General features: G+C 36.5%; 1 protein-coding gene across 1 annotated transcript in view; it reads right to left on the bottom strand.

Moving 5' to 3' along the window:
• The window catches only part of CDH18 (cadherin 18), a 523,245-nt gene that overhangs the window by 207,598 nt on the left and 295,872 nt on the right, over positions 1-19,775 (bottom strand). Inside the window, exon 4 of the mRNA XM_075826752.1 lies at positions 18,197-18,316. Within this exon, the coding sequence (XP_075682867.1) occupies positions 18,197-18,316 (120 nt within the window). The remainder of the gene's footprint in view (positions 1-18,196; positions 18,317-19,775) is intronic.

Raw genomic sequence — 19,775 nt, 5'->3', positions numbered from 1 at the left:
CTTATGCTTAGGGTTTTCTTCTCCTTACTAGTGTTTTTTTTCCTAAATTATAGGTAATTATATGCCAATACATTATCCTGTGTACTAATAGTAAACAGGCAGTTGTTAGAACATACTAAAGTATAGTATGCCCTAAGAACAGAAAACATGGTCAAAGGGCCCTGGGGTCCTTCAATGGGCCCAGGGCTATTTGTAAAAAAATAGTATGGGTATTAATTCCAGTACAGAGAATGTCTCATCTTCATTAAATGCCTTACTCAAAGAATAATTTTCATCTCTTCTGACAAGTCTGTTTTAGTAAACACTTGCATTGCCCATGAAATAACAGCGATGAAGCATCTTTTCTTATAATCCAAATCAAGGGTAGGAGCAGCACTGTGATTCCTTGCCTGTTAAGGCTGGTGCTCAGCTTTCAAACAGGGAGTGACCTCTCCCTGCACAAACGTGTATCCAAAAAAGAGAGATAGAAGCAGCACTCAAAAAAACTCTGGTTTATTCATCCAGCATGTTGGATGAATAAACCAGAATTTTTTTGAGTGCTGCTTCTATCTCTCTTTTTTCTTATAATCCTGTGTTGTTATTTTTATAAGAAAAAATAGTGTTTATCAAAACCGACATGGCAGATGACTGGTCCTCTTTAATTACCATCTACTTTTGATAAATGTAATATTAATCCTTTAATTACATTAAGCCTCACTTTCCAACATTTTCCAAAAATTCAATCTCACTGGAGTCTTAAAAAGTAAAAAAAAACAAAAACCTATGTGGAAAGTGTTTAGAAATATTAGTCAGGTTAGGTATACTAAAACACAACTCCAACTTCAAAGGAATCCCAAGATGTAACATCAGGATTTGCCCAATATTTTTTTTTTCTTTTTAGAGATCTATGGACTTGGGAAAGACTTGAAACAGTGGAGATGAAAAGGACTTTGTTTGTTGAGATGGTAGGACCAGTGGCTAGATAACTAAATTATATGGAACTCTAGTTTGACGGAAGCAAGCACAAGGTGGAGGAAAGCAGATTACGATGTTGGATGCTAACATTACCAATAAGCAAATAGGTATTTTTGTGTGTAAATGCTGTATTACTGCTTTCCTCTGAAAGACGCTGCCTTCAAAACAGAAATAAATCTGTAGAATTTGAAAAGAACAATGTTTATTAATATGTGTCCAAGTACACTATTGCTGGGTTGATAATCCCCAGAGATGACCAATCAATGACCTGTTCTTCTTCCACATCCAATTGAAAATTGTGGTCCCTTATCAAAGATGAAAGAAAAGCAATAGACATATTTTAACAGCATTGAAATGCTGTAGTAGCTGTTTCTGCTCAAATTGCTTATAAACTAATTAAGAAGCATATAGACTTTTTTTTTTTTACTAATTTTATATAAATAATTGCTTATATTTATCTAAGTTCCTTTTTGATTGTTAAGTTTTAAGCTCTAAGCAGATAAAGCATGTGGTGAGTCCCAATAATGAAGGATGCTGGCCTTTAACTTTAAGAAAACAGCAACAGTAAAGAAGTGAAAAAAGCAAACTATACATTTTTGTTTGAGAATCGAAATACTGTAGACTTCAAAGAGCCAGGAACAAATCATTTATAGTGTGCTACATTTCAATTTGTTTAGGCAAGCTCTACTTTCAGTTGATTTGATGAAATAAGATATGAGTAGAGTAAACTGAAATAGTGCTATTATTAGTATTCACTGCAATATAAATTTAAATGAACTATAAGTAAGTTGTGCTGTCTTTTGTGTGAACGATACTTGAATATATAGTCTGTTTAATGGATGTGTTACTTACTTTTAGTTTAATGACCTACTTAAGATAAAGCTGTAGTTTTGAGCAGCTTTTGCCCACAATTCAGAACATAAAACATATTTGTTTTCGGCCAAAAGCCTCTTATAGTTTAATAAGCTTGACAAAGCTACTGTCAACAGCAACTGAAATCTCAGGGAAAATACTCAATAATGTAGGGTATGAGCATGCACAAATGTAATATTCACTCTTGATTGGCCGTGTAAAAAGGTCTAACTGTAAGAACTGTTCACAATGCCCCAGAGGAAGCCGGAAGGGCGAAACCCAGGGTCGGGCGAGAGTGTTTGGCGTGCCGCCTAGAAATTTTAACGATTTTTACTTACCTTGATGGTTTTATTTCTTGTTACTTCTGTGAGTATGGATTAAACTTGGCGTGGAGCAATCTTTTTTCAGAGGGTGTTGCACTATGTGTCTTCCTTTTTCCATCTATTAGAGACATAAGATCCTTTTCCTACCAGAAGTTCTTTGAATGTGGAGAGAGACGATAAGGAGCTTGGTGGAACTACAAGGATAAGAATTACCATCCACACCCTCATTGGATTGCGGACTGTCCACTGCATTTTTCTGGGAGAGAGTCCATACTGAATGATATTGGACTGTTACCAGTGCCGTCTGAGCGGTAAACTTCACTGTACTTTATATATGTTATTTACGGTATTTGTTGGATCATACCCAATTTAGTTTTGCCTGCTCCGGTCTGAGAGAGATTTTGTGCGTATTTGAGCCAAGAGAAACCACCATTATATTTGTTCACAATGCAGTTGTATCAAGCCTCATGAAAGTTTAGCTTTACTTTCCGGCATTTATGACAAATAATGTATGATAACTTTTATGTATACACTGTGGTCAAATGGACAAGTGTTAACCCCTTCCCAACATTTGATGTATCCATGCGCCAAAGTCGGGTAGGGGAAGTATGGAGCGGGCTCACAGAGAGAACCCGCTCCATACGATGCGGGTGTCGGCTGTTTGTTACAGCCAACACTTCAGAGTGACGAGCGCGATCCTGCTTGCTTAACTCGTTAAATGCTGCGGTCAATAGCGACCGCAGCATTTAAATTGATAGAAAGAGGGGGCGACCCCCTCTAACAGCTCATCGTGCTCCCCCGCAACTCAATTCGCGGCAGGCGATGGTTGCTATGGCTGCCTGGGAGCCTAATGAAGGCCCCCAGGTCCACCATCTTTGTGCACCTATTAAGCCCTGCCTCTGGGCTTAATAGATAACTGTCAGAATCACGATATACTGCAATACATTAGATCTAACAATCGCTGGTTGAAGTCCCCTAGGGGAACCAAAACAAAAAAGTAAAAATTTGTTAAATAAGGTTTTTTTTGTGTAAAAAAAATAAATAAATATTAAAAGTTCAAAAAAACTCCCTTTTCCAATTTCCCCCCTAGAGCATAGTAAAAAAAAAAATAAAATAATAATTGTTATCGCCGCGTCCATAAAAGTCTGAACTATTACAATATATCATTATTTAACCCACAAGGTGAACGCCGTAAAAAATAATTGTAAACGCGAGAATCTCTATTTTTTGGTCACCTAATCTCCCACAAAAAATGAAATAAAAAGTGATCAAACCGTCGCATGTACACCAAAATGGTATTATTAAAAACGACAGCTTATCTCACAAAAAATAAGCCCTCATACCACTTAATCGACGGAAAGATAAAAAAGTTATGGCTCTCGGAATTTGGTGACACAAAATAAATTTTCTTTTTTACACATAGGTTTTTACTTGTAAAAGTAGTAAAATAGAGAAAAAAAAGTATATATATTTGGTATCGCCGTAATTGTATTGACCCACAGAATAAAATTGACATGTTTTAATTGCACAGTGAATTCCGTAAAAACGGCGCGCAAAAAACCATGGAGGAATCGCTGTTTTTTTCATTTTCTACCCCACAAATAATTTGTTTCCCGTTTCCCAGTACATTATATGGAACAATTAATGGTACTACGAAAAACTACAACTCGTCCCGCAAAAATCAAGCCCTCATAGTACTATATCGACGGAAAAATAAAGACGTTATGGCTTTTGGAAGGTGGGGAGGAAAAAACGAAAATGAAAATCTGAAAAAGGGCTGCGGCGGGAAGGGGTTAAAGGTGTTGATCAAATATCAACTCCTGTTCTGAAGAGCTTGGCTTGAGTACATTTTACTATTTACAACTATCCTCAGCAATTATAATTGTTTATAAGGGTTTGAGCTGCAAGATCCATTAAGGATCGGCTGAATACCAGCGTGTCTGAATTCAGAAAAGGGGTTGTCCTAAAAAGGGTTATTGGCATTGTTGTATAATAAGGAGGCCCAAATGGATAAAAGGATTGCAGAAGATATATAATACAAATTTAATTCCCTACCAGTCTAAGCTGAACCTGCGAAAATCTGACACCATCTTGCCAATGGGACAATTTCCTATTATGAAGACATACAGGATGATGGAAGCTAAAATAGGGATCAGTATTTGAGTATTTAGCCCACTATTGTCTTATATGAGGAAATACAGCTCTTTAATATGAAATTCTCTGTTGAACGAAAAGTCAGCAAAGTGAATATTTAATGTTTCAATAATCCCTAAAGAGTAAATTGTAATTTACTTGTATTACATCAATCATATCATAGGAGTTTATAATACAGATATTTGCTATTATACAGTTCTTATTCGACATGGACAGGGTGTATAAAATAATATAACTATTCATATTATTGTTCTCTTTTTACTATAAATCTACATTACAGTCTACAACTTTTGTGATATTCTAAAATTGGCACAATGAACTACAATAGATCAAACAATCACATTTTGAGTCTTGTATAGTATAGAAGTTTATAATGTACTGCTGATAAGAGAAGTCACAAATGTTTTTGTTATAGTAATACAGACTACTCTCAGTTTATTGAGTATATTTCCTAGATTTCTGGCCATAAAATACACATTTGTCTCTGCCAGTAGTCAGTCATATGATAAGCTGACATTTTGTTCAGGACTAAAACAGATTTACAAAACAGGAAAATGGCAAAGGCTGTCAATGAGATGGATAGTATGCCATGCAAGGAATGGCAAGAAATATTTAGAAAAAAATAATACAGTCGTGATAAAGTGTTCTATACCTGGGAAAAAAAGAATCATATTTTAATGTATCCCCATCTGAAAAAATACAGCACAGCAGAAGAAGAAACAAGGCCATCTTAAATATTTTAATGGAGGTAATTAGTGCAGAATAGTAATGTCTTAATACAGAATTCAATGTTAATAGAAATGAAACAAACCTTGTATAAGGGATGAGTGTAAAATTTCCTCTCAAGGTTTTATGCTAAACAATTGCAGAATTACATAGATTTTAGAGTTTACTAGGTTTTAATAATAGTTGATAAATATCTAGGCATACATAGCAAAATAAAAAGTTAATGAGATCAGATAAGAAAGAATTGAGACAGCAAGATGTTAGGGAAATATTTAGTGCAGGTTGTTTCCAACATATGAAATTGTCAAATCTTGTGACTCTATCAGATTATATAATGGAACAGTGTAGATGAATATAACATGATATTTCTGTGAAAGTAAATGACTTTTATACACAGCACATAGAGAAGAGGAGAACCTTGCTCTTCTATCTTTATCACATATATGGAAGCTGCAGTAGCATAGAAGAGATAATACAGTAGTAATGAACAGTGTAGCTGAGTATCCATCTCTCTCTCTCTCTCTCTCTTTCTCTCTCTCGTTCTCTCTTCTATGGGCAGTGTCTGTGTCTCTTCCTGCTCCCTCCTCCTTCTCCCCCTTCCCTCTTCATAGACTTCTATAAACAGGTGTTTGTGTCTCCTTTCTCTCCTTCCTTCTCCTGCACCCCTCTCCACATCCCCCCCCCTTTCCTGTAGTCCATCTCCTCTGCTGTCTAACTAGAGACAGATTATGCGTCTCAACAGGGGATGGATAGCAGATTTCTGGAAAAGAGACACCTGGTGGAAGTAACTTAGTGCAGAATTTGCATGGATAAAATAACTACATTTTAACAGTAAGTAATTTACAAAGTTGATCTATCTGTTATAATATTAGATTAGCATTAGTTATTTGAAAAGTTATCGTCCATTTCAAGGATTTTTCCAGATTCTAGAGATTAAGTTATACAATATTTACAACAGTTTATTAAACTTGGTGCATCAATTCACAGTTTTAAAGATCTTTGTTTGGTGTCATTAGGAGCTGTAGTATTCATAATTCTAGATACTTAAAACCTGCCCTGGTCATGTGATGATCATGGCTGCATGGCTTGTTAGAGTACAGTTATTAGAGCTCTCGTAACAAGTCCTGCACCCCTATGAGTGAGACCACACAAAGCAGTTATATAGCCAAGAAAAGCCATGGTTTTGCAAAACTGAAAATCACAGCAAATTGCTGCAAAATATCTGCAACGTGTGTCGTGAACCTAAGGGTATCACACATACGACACAGATTTCCAACCTCTGAATGTAAACAATAAAGACTTTCACTAACTCGCCGGGGGGAGTATGGAGCAGGTTCACGGGCTGAGCCCTCTTCATAAGAGCCCTCTTTTAATTATAGAGCTACTTGAATTCATTATATGCCATCATTTCATTATATTTAAAGATAAATATTATTTGCAGAAGTGTGGTACGGCCATGCGAGCTACATGTGCTCCATCATATGCAAACTTATTTATGGGTTTTTGGGAGAGGAGTGTAATACAGAGTGAAAATAACCCATATGTGACATTTGTGTTGTCATGGCGACAATTTATTGATATTGTTCTATTTATCTGGCAGGGCACGGAAGATAATCTTGGAAGTTTTTTTGACTACTTGAATACTAATGAAGTCACATTAAATTAGTGAGTAAATACTGTAGGACCAAAATAGAATTCTTGGACATTCAGATTCTGATTGAAACTGATGGTAAAATTAAGACTGATATTTTTAGGAAGGCGACCTCGGTTAATTCATATCTGATGGCAGATTACTCCCATCCTAAACATGTTATAATACAATCCCGAGAGGACAATTCCTCCGAGCAAGGCGAATTTGTTCTTCTGATGAGTGTTTTGAAAGCCGATCTAAGGATCTTATGTCGAGGTTTCAGACCAGGGGTTATGAGGAAACGCATGTGACAGGAATTCATCAATGCCAGATCGAAGAAACAATGTGATCTTTTAAAACTCAATGTGAAGAAGGGGTTGGATGAGGTGGTAAGATTCATCTCAGGTTACAATAAACAGTGTAATGTAATGAGAGGTATTTTTCAAAAACATTGGGCTCTACTGAAAACTGATAAATTTCTAGCTAAAATCTTAACCCATCAGCCAGCTATGACACCTAGAGTAATAGAGTAATAATCTGAGGGACATGTTGGTCCACAGCCACTATATTCCACCTCCCAACAATCCTCATATTTTTGTATCAAAAGGACCTGCATGTGCAGTCATGGAAAGAACGCATTGTTTTATGGGCCTGTGTAATACAAGGAGGTATAATATTGTCCACTATATCAATTGTAATGTCAGGAATGTGGTCTATCACGCGAGTTGCCCATGTAATAAAATCTATATTGATATGACCACTAGGGAGTTAAAAACTCATGTGATTGAACACATCCGTGACGTTAAGGGGATATTACACAAAGATTATGTGGATGAATTTGGGGATAAAAGTAAACCCCTGGCAAGACACTTTACAGATTTCCATAACAGTAATTGGAGACTTTTGAAGGTAAAAGGCATCGATAGGTTATATTAGGGTAACAGAGGTGGAGAGGTATTTAGACAATTATTACGTAGAGAATTTAAGTGGATTGGGACACTAGACTCTATGTCACTGAACGAATCTCTTGGCTTTGCATCTTATTTGTAAATATATTTACGTGTGTTCTATTTTTTTATTTAAAATTTTTTATATTAACTGTGTATGGAATTTAATGTATATCCATGATCCACTCTAGTTTCGAGATACCGAATTAATTTATGTGACTGATGGAGGATCCATTCAGCGATAAGAACTTTTGAGATGATCTTGTGAAGATGTATATATGAAAAATATTGGTGGGCTTTTGGGTGTATTATCACATTTACTGGTTCACCCTTCTATATATTTGTCTCCTGACACTTTAAATGTAATGTTTTGTTCTATTATTATAATAGAATATATTATTATTATTATATATATATTATTATTTTATTATAATATATTTTTATTTCTATATATACTTGATGTTGTGTATATTTTGTGTGTGCCTGCCCTTCGCTTCACAGACCGGTTTGGATTATATGTCCATGCTGCTCTGGGGATTGTTGGATGGGCATATATCATTGTGATTTATTTATCTATTTGTATCACCATTATGGGGAATGTGGTTAGCCCACACTCTCCATATCTTCTAGTTTTCTTTTTGTTGTGGAACATTCATTCTGTTCCTATGTAGAAGTCGTATATGTATTATATATATATTTTTTGTGTATTTTTATTTGGGGTATAGATCACGTCGTACCACATTATTACTCATTTATTAATTGTGATTTTTATTTTGTATCATATTTCTTATGTCTTCACATTTTCTTACTTTTCAGTCTGTATAATTATTTATATATATAATTGTATGATATTCTTGGTCGGGGTGTGCTTGGCGGATTTCCACCGCCGGCGTTGCACGTGGGTGGTGGTCTTCGCCGATCACACTCTGACCTCACGCATACTTAAATGTGTGTGTATTTACATCTATGCATTGGTAACATGTGACGAAGTTGTGTAATGTACTGTGTGTAGTACCGTGGGGTCCGGGTGGGGAATTTTCATCGCCAATGTAGGGCATTGGTGGTGATCTTCCCCACCCGGTCTTCCCCATGGGTGCATACATAATTGCGTTATGGTGTGTGTACACTATTGTATGCTTGGACCATTTGATACTTATATTATTCGTGTGATATATACTCTGTGTGTTATTGATACCTACACGATCATTCTGTGTGTGGCATTTAGGATTGGAATGCAAGTATGTTGTGTAGAAATTTCTCTCATAAACTCCATTGTGACTTGGACTGATGGCTGTTGGTAAATCTTGAGATCACGGTAAATTCTTTTTAAACCAGTTTTCCGAATATTTTGAATATTAGATTCGGTGGTTACATTGACACTAGTTTTAACACATAGGGTGATGTGCGCATGCGCTTTATTGACCGTTTAACATGCTGTGCCGGAAGTTGTCAGAGAATGGGCAGAAGTGCAGATGATGGAGAGAGTCTCGCACTGCACTGACGCCCTGACGCGAAAGACACACGTGGGCCCGTCCCATGAACCGCTATGCTCCATTGGTCACCAATATACAGGATTACTATTTAAACCTAATTCCAGTACACTATATCACCTCCTGGCGAAGGGTGCGAAACGCACGTCGAGGTGTTTCTCTCTGAGATCATTGACAGCCATCATGCCAGCCACAGGCAATGGAGACTATCCCATGTCCATTATTTAATATGTGCAAAGATCCACTTATGTATCACTGCATTGACTGTGGATTGTGTTAGGGGAAATTGGACAGAGGCATATTATATGTTCTCTCTGTTTCACCTGTTGTATTCCATACATTATTATACCTATATGGCTATGGTGGCATTTTTTTGATGGTCCCAGAGTTACTATTTTAAGTATGTTTTAAAATTTGTATGTATATTTGTTTGGGTTCTGGGGGGTATCCATATTTATGGAGTAATAAAATGTTTATTTTTGGACAAACACATGTCTAAGATTTACTTGTCGTACGGTACGTGCAATTGAGACAAATATAGGTTTTCTGTATTTGGATTACGTATTGTGCTTATATTTATGCCCAAAAGGCATTATAGGTGTTAATTTGAGCCCTCTTCATAAGACTAGCATGTCGGCTCTATGTTACAGCAGACACTTCATTGTAACGAGCGGAATTTGGAGGCAGGGCTTAATAATAGCCTGTCAGAATCACGGTTTACTGCGTTACATTAGTATGGCATTATATCATGCAAGCGATTCAATGATCGCTGGTTCAAGTCCAATAGGAATAATAATAAAAAAAAGTTCAATACATTTAAATAAAGTTTTTTTAATGTACTGTATAAAAAAAATTTAATATTAAAAGTTACAAAAAAAAACGTTTTTTCCCATTTTTCTCCAAAAGCAATGTAAAAATAAATAACATAATTGGTATTATCCATAAAAGTCAGAACTATTACAATATAACATTATTTAACAAGCACGATAAACGGCGTAAAAATAGTAAACGGCAGAATCAATATTTTTTGTTCACCTCATCTCCCCCAAAAAATGGAATAATAAGTGATCCAAAACACTCATGTACACCAAAATGGTACCTATTGATTGCCTCACAAAAAATAAGCCTTCATACCGCTCAATCGACAAAAAAAAAAAGTTTATGGCTCGCAAAATATAGCGACACCAAACTAACTTTTGCTATTAACAATTAGTTATTTTCTCTTAAAAGTAGTAAACTTAAAGAAACTATATAAATCTGGTATTGCCGTAATCGTAATGACCCACAAAATAAAGTTGACATGTTGTTTTTACCTCTTAGTAAATGCCGTAAAAACAAAACCCAAAAAACAATGGAGGAATCACTGTTTTTTTTCCCATTCAACCTCACAAATAAATATTTGACAGTTTCCTATTATATTATATGGTACAATAAATGGTGCCATGAAAAACTAAAACTCGTTCTGCAAAAAACAAGCTATATCAACAGAAAAATTAAAAAGTTATGGCTTTTGAAACGTGGGTAGGGAAAAGCGAGAATGATAATAAAAAAAACGGCTGCAGAGGGAAGGGGTTAAATTACAACAGATATCTAAAACTATGTAGAACACAAAATATATTTAAAATATACACTATTTTGGAGTTATGACATCATGAGATGTAATTACATATTACCAGGAAATATCAACATATCGATAACTTTTGGTGACCAAAATAGGAGGAATTATTTAGAAATTAATATATATGTCTAGGTTTTTTTTTTACCATATGATGATTAGTGTGGTAACAGTGTTTAGCAATAGAACATCTCAAAATCACAGTAGATGTGTTTATTCCAGCCACCTGGTTTTGCATTTCTATTTACATTTTTTCTTAGTTTATTGCAGATAAATTTGGATTTATGAGTGACTAGAACTAGAGATCACAATCCATAGAATCTATCTGATTGCTATCTTTAGGGTTTAGTATATGCTTGTACAGGTTGGCCTAATGAGCAAGCTACTTCAATATCCTCCTTAGAAAATAAAAATAAAAAATACTTATGTTAAAATGTAATTATATTGAAATTCTTTGCATATGTATCTGTTATAGGCTCATCATACCATTCCATTACTAAGCTCAGAGTAGAAATATTGAATTTAATTTAACTCAATAACCTACTAAGATAACCTTATAACATCCCAAGCCTCATTATATCAGCATAATTACTCCTTAAATAACCGTACTTGCTAAAAATATTTAACAGATTTTGTAACACATAGAATCTATGCACATGTATTAATCAGAATCGACTCCATGAAAAAGTGAATTTTTGTAGATTTTAGAGGTATTATAATTGTGAAAATATGAATTCTTGTCTTATAGATATTATTTAACTGTACAAAACTGCAAAGAAGAGCACTAAAAATTCTGTGTTGCCCTAACTTGTTAAAACTGCAAAGGCTTCCACTGTGTCAATACAGTAATATAAATGTGACAGGATTGATTTCACAAAGTACTTGAATTTTAATTTGCATGATACTTATTTTAAAAAAATGGATAGTAATTATTTTAAGCGATAAGGATTTTAGATTTATTTGTGTTTTCCAAACAGGGGCACAAAATAAGAATACAAGAGTTTAATAGTTTTACAACTCACTTCAGGTATTGGTACCATTTAGTCTACAAAGCTTAGGGTATGTGCACACGTAGTGACCAAAAACGTCTGAAAATACAGAGCTGTTTTCAAGGGAAAACATCCCCTGATTTTCAGACGTTTTTTGAGCAACTCGCGTTTTTCGCGGCGTTTTTCGCGCCGTTTTCGCAGCGTTTTTTACGTCCGTTTTTGGAGCTGTTTTCATTGGAGTCTATGAGAAAACAGTTCCAAAAACGTCCAAAGAAGTGTCCTGCACTTCTTTTGACGAGGCTGTATTTTTACGCGTCGTCGTTTGACACCTGTCAAACGACGACGCGTAAATGACAGGTCGTCTGCACAGTACGTCGGCAAACCCATTCAAATGAATGGGCAGATGTTTGCCAACGTATTGTAGCCCTATTTTCAGACGTAAAACGAGGCATAATACGCCTCGTTTACGTCTGAAAATAGGTCGTGTGAACTCAGCCTCACAATGCAAAAAAAAATAATTGGATAAATATTGTAGTATGTTTAGGTATCGAAGATAATGGTCCATTAAGTAGTACAGTTACCAAATAAAGAGGTAAAGAGGTATGCATAAGAGATCTTAAAGAAACAAAGACCTCCGACCAAAATTTGCAGATGCGTGGGCATTTCCAACAAATATGGAGTAGGGTACCCATTCCACCACATTGCCAAAAACAACCTGGGTCAGAAGATGGATATATTTTGGATAATCGGTACGGGACCATGTACCATCTAAGCATTACCTTATATCCTGCTTCTATAAAAGATTATTTATTATTATTAGTATATATTGATATATTGATATTTTGGAGCTTTGGTATGTAATCTCCTTCCATTGCTTCAGGACAATCTCCCTCTTAATCCCCGACTCCCATGCCAGCCAAATTATCAATAGCTGGGTCCTAGCACACGCAATGGACCTGGTCAAAAATACTGTTATGGATCATGGTTAATGACCAACTGACCAATATGGTGGCAGACACACAGGATAAATTTGATAAACTGTGGGGACCCTGAAATAACTGTTTTGCTATATATTACTATGGAGGCGGGTGCAAAAAGACAAAAATGATAGATGAGAATTATTATTTTTTTTACTTCCCTCCCCCCTTTTTGTTATATCCTCCTTACCCCTTCCCTTTTCCATTCCCATCTTCCTGTCTATCCTATATCTTACCTCTTGTTTCAATGTTTTGTTATGTCCACATACGTAGAATTGTGTAAATCCTCAGGATCCATTCCGAAGAGAGAAACCTTTTGGTTTTAGTTTACTACTTGGCATCTGATGTCTCTACTATATAGATTATGTAAATCTGTATGACATACTAGCAATTAATGTATTCTAAAACGAGACGTCAATTGTATGTATACTTATTTCTATTGTTTTTGTTAACATGGGAATTTCTTTCATTGTTACTTTTTGAAAATCAATAAAAACTTTGTGAATACTAAAAATAATTGTTTTTACTTAAGAAAAAAAACCTTTGGAATAAAAAAGGAAAAAAATTCTATGAATTTATATAACCTGACAGTGTTCTCTAATCTTCCTATAAATTCCAAATCTATTTGACAGATACTTCCTGTCAGCCCTATGAGCTAACTTGAAGCTTACTTCTCTGCCACCCAGTTATACATCGAGTCCTCCCCTTCAATAAAACACTTCTCTGCACATTCTAGACATTGTAAATAAAAATGTTTGATTGAATCTATGCCTGAAGAATTTGAAACGTGATCTGACATCAGTGACCAAATGTTTATTTGTTCAGTAGGAATATATCATAGTTTTTGTTTGTTTTTTAAGTTTAGACAATTGGCAAAACTCCAATTGGCTAAACATACAGTTTTGCATACAATGTATTATGCACTCTCCAGATTGCTTTTCAAATGCTTGTGAATTGTCTTGGAAGCCGTGAAGCTGAAGCAACATTTGGGGCAAGATCATATCCTTCTTTAGGCTTATCTTTTGTAAGGAGGCAGTGCTGTCTCTAATTTTCATAATACATTGCAAAAAAATGGCAGATAGATGTTGGAGACGTGAATCTGTTTTTTAAAAAGTGCTGTCAACCACCCCTTTATGTATGTATTTCGGCATGGCTTTGAGAGTCTTTTATATATAGCCTGGCAAGTAGCTACCTCTTAAATTTTGGGCTGATAGTGAATATGTCTAATGGAGGAGAATAATGGGCACAATGGGGCAGAGTAAAGAAGAGAAATACTTGGAAAGAGTTACTTGAAGGACATGCAAACCTTTTGGTTTCCCATGATATTAGGAGTATGGTCAAGGAGGGATGATTAAAACCAAGCTTGATGTCTGATGTAGCCATTATTCTTAACCACTATACTGAAAGAGTAGTTGCTCTGTTTTATTTGTCCACATTAAATTTGCTCTAGCTCAGCACTTGTGTTTCGAACACTCATCACATCATGCCACACACACTTCTTGGTATACCGTGTAGAACATATAGATCATACAATAATTACACCTCTCACTACTCTCTGCTGTCAGCCAGTATTCATTAGGATTGATGTTATTTTTGTTCTGTTAGATTCCAGTCCTCTAGGACCAATAGAAACTAACAGCAAGGAAACGAAAGCATTTCTATAATACTTAAAATGATTATACAGTATGTAATATATGTATACTACAGAATATTTTACTTGCTTTACATTCAGACCAAATTGTTTATAAGACTTTATGCTTTTCCGTCAGTTATATACAGAAATGCCTTAAAATGATGTTCATAGTACAATCTATGCAAATCTTTAGAAGGATATATCATTTAAAATATGCACATAGGACCTCGTTGCACGGACAACACACTTCTGTTTTACTGTACAACATAACATTGGGCAAATTTTACCACAATGTGCACAAAAATTAAGGACAGAGAAAGCAATAAATGATTGTTGAATGTTGTGTCTACCCCACACCAAACATCTTTGAATGTGCTGAAAATTCTTACATTTCCCTGCCTTTAAAGGGTACATATCTTAAGAAAAATACATGATTTAATTCACATATAAACATATTTTTTAATGTCTTAAAGATGTGGCCCAGTTTGGGCATTAAAAATGCAGCCTTTATTTTTTTTAATCTCTGCGTAATTTTTTTATGTTCCATCAGCATAGTCATATGAGAGTTTATTTGTAGTTGGATGAGTTGTATTTTTGAATGGCTCCCTTTTTGGGGTACATATAATGTATTTAACGACTTTTATTAATTTTTTTTGTCGTCCTAATTGAAAAAAAATGGCAATTTATCCAATGTTTTTTGAGTTGTATTTTTATGGCGTTCACCCTGCGGTATTAATGACATGATAATTTTGTTCTACTGGTCCTTAAAATTACGGCAATACCAAATTAATTGTTTTATGTTTACTACTTTCCAAAAAAAAAAATTGTCTCATGTTCTGAGAGTCAGAACTTTTTTTCACTGTTCACAGAATTTTATGAAGGTTTCTTTTTTTTTGCGGGACGAGTTGTTGTTCCAATTGGTACCATTTTGAGGTGCATAGGAATTTTTTTGATTATTTGCCTTTTCTTTGGAGGCGAGATGACTGGCACATGTTACACCAATATTTTATAACCTTTATTAGCCACACCTCCTTTTCTAGACACTTTTAAAACTGTTGAGTAAGATGTAAAAAGTGTCTTTAGTGACATCCTGCTGGGCGTATGAATTCATTCCTAACTCTACCAAGCAGGACGTCAATCGAGGCAGAATGTGTGTATTAACAGCCAGGACACCATAAATCTTCATCCCCAGCACAGCCTTTTTTATGCATGCTCCTGAAACTGACAATTTTGATAGTGACATGCATAGATAGGTATTTACAAGGCTTAATCTCATAAAATCTAGTGACAGGTTTTCTTGGATTACATGAGACTAGAGATGAGCGAACCGGAACAACCGAACCCAGTTTCGGTCCGAACATCGGGAAAAGTTCGGTTTGCAGCGAATCCGAACTTCACCGGGATCGACCGAACACGTTTTGACCGAACCTGGTCAAAAATATTATACAAATCGGCAGCCACTTGTCTCTATCAATCACTGATAGAGAAAAGAGGCTGCTGATTAAAAATAAAATAAAAAGCATTTCATACGTACCCGGTCGTTGTCTTGGTGACGAGTCCCTCTTCTTCCTCCAGTCCGACCTTCTTTCCTGACGCGGCAGCCTGTGATTGGCTGCAGAGGCCGCTGCAGCCTGTGATTGGCTGCAGAGGCCGCGGCAGCCTGTGATTGGCTGCAGCGGTCACATGGGCTGTAACGTCATCCAGGAATGTCGGGCCGGATGTCGAGAGGGACGCGTCACCAAGGCAACGGCCCGGAGACCAGATTGGAGGAAGCAGAAAGTTCTCGGTAAGTATGAACTTCTTTTTTTTTACCGGTTACTCTATATTCTGATCGGAATTCACTGTCCAGGGTGCTGAAACAGTAACTGCCGATCAGTTAACACTTTCAGCACCCTGGACAGTGACTATTTACTGACGTCGCCTAGCAACGCTGCCGTAATGACGGGTGCACACATGTAGCCACCCGTCATTACGGGGCCTCATGCACACGACCGTAAAAACACCCGTTATTATGGGTCAAAATTACGACCCGAAATAGCGGGCCCATAGACTTCTGTTAGCCACGGGTACCTTCCCGTTTTCTCACGGGAAGGTGCCCGTGCCGTTAAAAAGATAGAACATGTTCTATTTTTTTATTTTACGGGCCGTGTTTCTATACTTTATAATGGGAGCACGGCACGGAAAAACGACTGGCTGCCTGTGGCCGGCCGTGCCCGGCCGTGCTCATCTCCTGAAATACTCTGTGCTGCCTTAAACTCTGTGGACAGGTCAGGATCCTGTTTCTTTTAAATGCTGGTGGGGAACCCGCTCGATCCACTACAGAGTTCACAGCAGCACTGAATCTGCACGCTCCTCTCCTGAAATATTCTGTGCTGCTGTGAACTCTGCTCTTACCATTACGTAGCTCTCAGTCTGTTACCTCTCCTCCACTCCTGTCCTCAATAACACCTTCACATGATTGGCAAGTCACCACCCCGCACAAGATCCGCACGCTCTTCTCCTGAAATACTCTGTGCTGCCTTAAACCCTGTGGACAGATCAGGATCTGGTTTCTTTTAAATGCTGCTGGAGAACCTGCTCGATCCACTATATAAGGCTGCGAATCCATCCTCTTCTGCCCCAGTCACTTATTCCCAAGCACTGTAGCGCAGCCTTATATAGTGGATCGAGCGGGTTCCCCAGCAGCATTTAAAAGAAACAGGATCCTGACTTGTCCACAGAGTTTAAAGCAGCACAGAGTATTTCAGGAGAGGAGCGTGTGTTTGGCTGCAGAGGCCGCTGCAGCCCGTGATTGGCTGCAGAGGCCGCGGCAGCCTGTGATTGGCTGCAGAGGCGGTCACGTGACATGCGTGACCGCCACTACAGCTTGTGATTGGCTGCAGCGAGTGGCGACATGGATGAAACGTCATCGCTGGAGGCCGGACAGGAGGAATGTAAGTATGAACGTATTTTTATTTTTATTACATTAAAATTTTATTTTCCGCGCGCCGAGCATGGTACTGTCAAGGTTGCTGAAAGAGTTAGTGCAGCCCATTATCTCTTTCAGCACCCTGGACAGTACCATGCTCGGCGCACATAAATTACAGGTTCGGTCAGAACTAGTTCGGTCCGAATCTAACTTTTTCATGAAATTCGGCGAACTAGCCGAACCAAACTTTTCATAAGTTCGCTCATCTCTACATGAGACATTCTCTTTAATGTAAAGATTTCTGGTGATTGGGTTCCATGTAATCGCAGAGTTCCACGCAGAGGTGTAACTTAAAGCTCCTTGGCTGCAATGCAACATATATAACATGACCCCCCACTTACCATGTGTCATTGATAATCCTGGTGTTTACTTTTTTTTGCAGAGAGGCTTTTGGCCCTCTCAGGCACAAGGGTGCAAAAGCTAAACCCCTGGTTCCACAGAACCCTGGTTGGGAACCACCGATTTAGAGTATATACAGATCTAACAATTCCAAACAATAATAACATGAAATAACATACATAATATTACATTTGGTTCACATCAAACGGTGGAGGAAAAAAAAAACACTGTATTCTGTATAGACACAATATTTACTTATTGTACATATAGTTAGTGACCACTGTACATTTTTATGTTCTATGTTTTTTGTTCATATTAAACAGTAGAAAACAATGAAAATCCTCTTGTCTTTTTTCTCAATTTCTTTTATTGAGGACAATGTTGGAAGAGTTAGTAATAAGGTTGTTACAATAGTGTATAAACAGCAGTTATTGAAAAAAAAATTCCTGTGCTTGAAAATAACTGAAATAACAGCAACTGGGTTAAAGCGATAAACAAATTCTGAAGTATTCCTTCGATATAAAAAGGTGTATCATTTAAATAGGCAGCACTGCTGCTATTATACAGAAAGAAGTAATACCTACACTTTGCATGCCTACCTGTTTTTGGATCGACAGAAAAATATGGTTGTCCTTGAAGTATGCTGTAAACAACTCTGGCACTGTTTCCATATGTAGGGTCATCACCATCTGTAGCTGTCACCTGAATAACAGAGGTGCCTGCATGTCAAAGAAGACATATGTTACATATATAGTATATCTAGTACTGTCATTTAATTTCCCACAATATATAAAATGTAATTCTATTTTTTTTCCTTTTATTTGAAAGTAAACATATTCATATGAATCCATGACTCACATGACATTTTTTTTAACAGAAATAAGAAACAAACATAGCAATTGTAACTAGCATGCAGTAAAAGTATTTTCACTGATGAATCACACAATTTGAGAGGGTTCTCAGGCAAACCCACTGATATCCTTTACATAATTTTGCTGAATTCAAACAGGAAATTATAAGAGGAGTAAGGGAATTAATTCTGTCATCTAGATATTCTTTTCATGAGGTCAGGTCTGCTTATGCTACAGGAAAGACTTTATATATGTATAATGTTCAAATATTAAATCTCCATCTCTTAACATATTACAGTCTTATAATTTCCTCCCAAAGTCCTGCATGAAGGACAGAAGAAACTTAGCTCCACTATGTTCATAGGTTCTGATGGTAATCCAGATTGGTCATATGGGATATTGTAGTCTTCCCTGTCTCTCATATCTTTAGCCTGAAAACATGCAACAAGAGTTGCAGATAAAAAGGGTTCCAGAAATGCTGTTAATAGCTGTTTTAAAGTTATTTGAAGTGTTTCTATCATAAAATAACTTTTTTCATCTATTTTTCCTTCCATATGTCCCCCTTGGTGCTGCTGCTAATCTGTGCTGCTACAGGTAGGCTCTGAGAAAAAACAGTCTTCTTCCCCTCTGGCAGCAAATTGTTTGGAATTTGTGTTCTCTTTTATTTGAATGTGTTTTTTTGTGGAACTAAAAGACTATGCTATTCAGAACCTTAACAAAGATGGTGCCTCTATAGAAACCTATGAAAGCATTACATGAAAAGTTTGTGTACTTTTAAAAAAATATATATAAATCTGATAAATCATGAATAATGATATGTGATGCTCTAATGACAAATAAAAGGGTTGTTTGGTGTAGAAACTCAATTTTCAAATACCCTACAAGGTCATTTGGAGATAGAGAAGAGGGCAGCTACAAAGCCTCTATTTTTCTGGAGGACCCAGCACATCCATGCATTACACAGACAGTTCATTCATTTCTGTGAGCACCATGTAACGCTTAATTTTCCCTAAGATTGCATTGCAGGCTAAATAAAGGTTTGTTGCCATGTTTCCCTGCAGATTACAGATGATCCCTTTGGATCTCAGCAGAGGCAAAGCTATGATCAACTTATTTTTTAGGGAAACTTATAATAAAAAGTTATTATCTAAAGGAGGCAACCCCTTAAATTGTTTTGCATTCCCCAAAATACGTTTACATAATCTTCTACAATGATTTTTGCAACAACATACAAAAAATGGTTGATCTACATATAAATACAGTATATGTAGTATCAGACATAGTATCTGAAAGTAATAGGACTAGAAAGTGCCCATATGCCTTTATT

Source organism: Rhinoderma darwinii, chromosome 5 (genome assembly GCF_050947455.1).
Source record: "Rhinoderma darwinii isolate aRhiDar2 chromosome 5, aRhiDar2.hap1, whole genome shotgun sequence".
NCBI classification, from domain to species: domain Eukaryota; kingdom Metazoa; phylum Chordata; class Amphibia; order Anura; family Rhinodermatidae; genus Rhinoderma; species Rhinoderma darwinii.
This window is presented reverse-complemented; position numbering and strand designations above follow the sequence as displayed.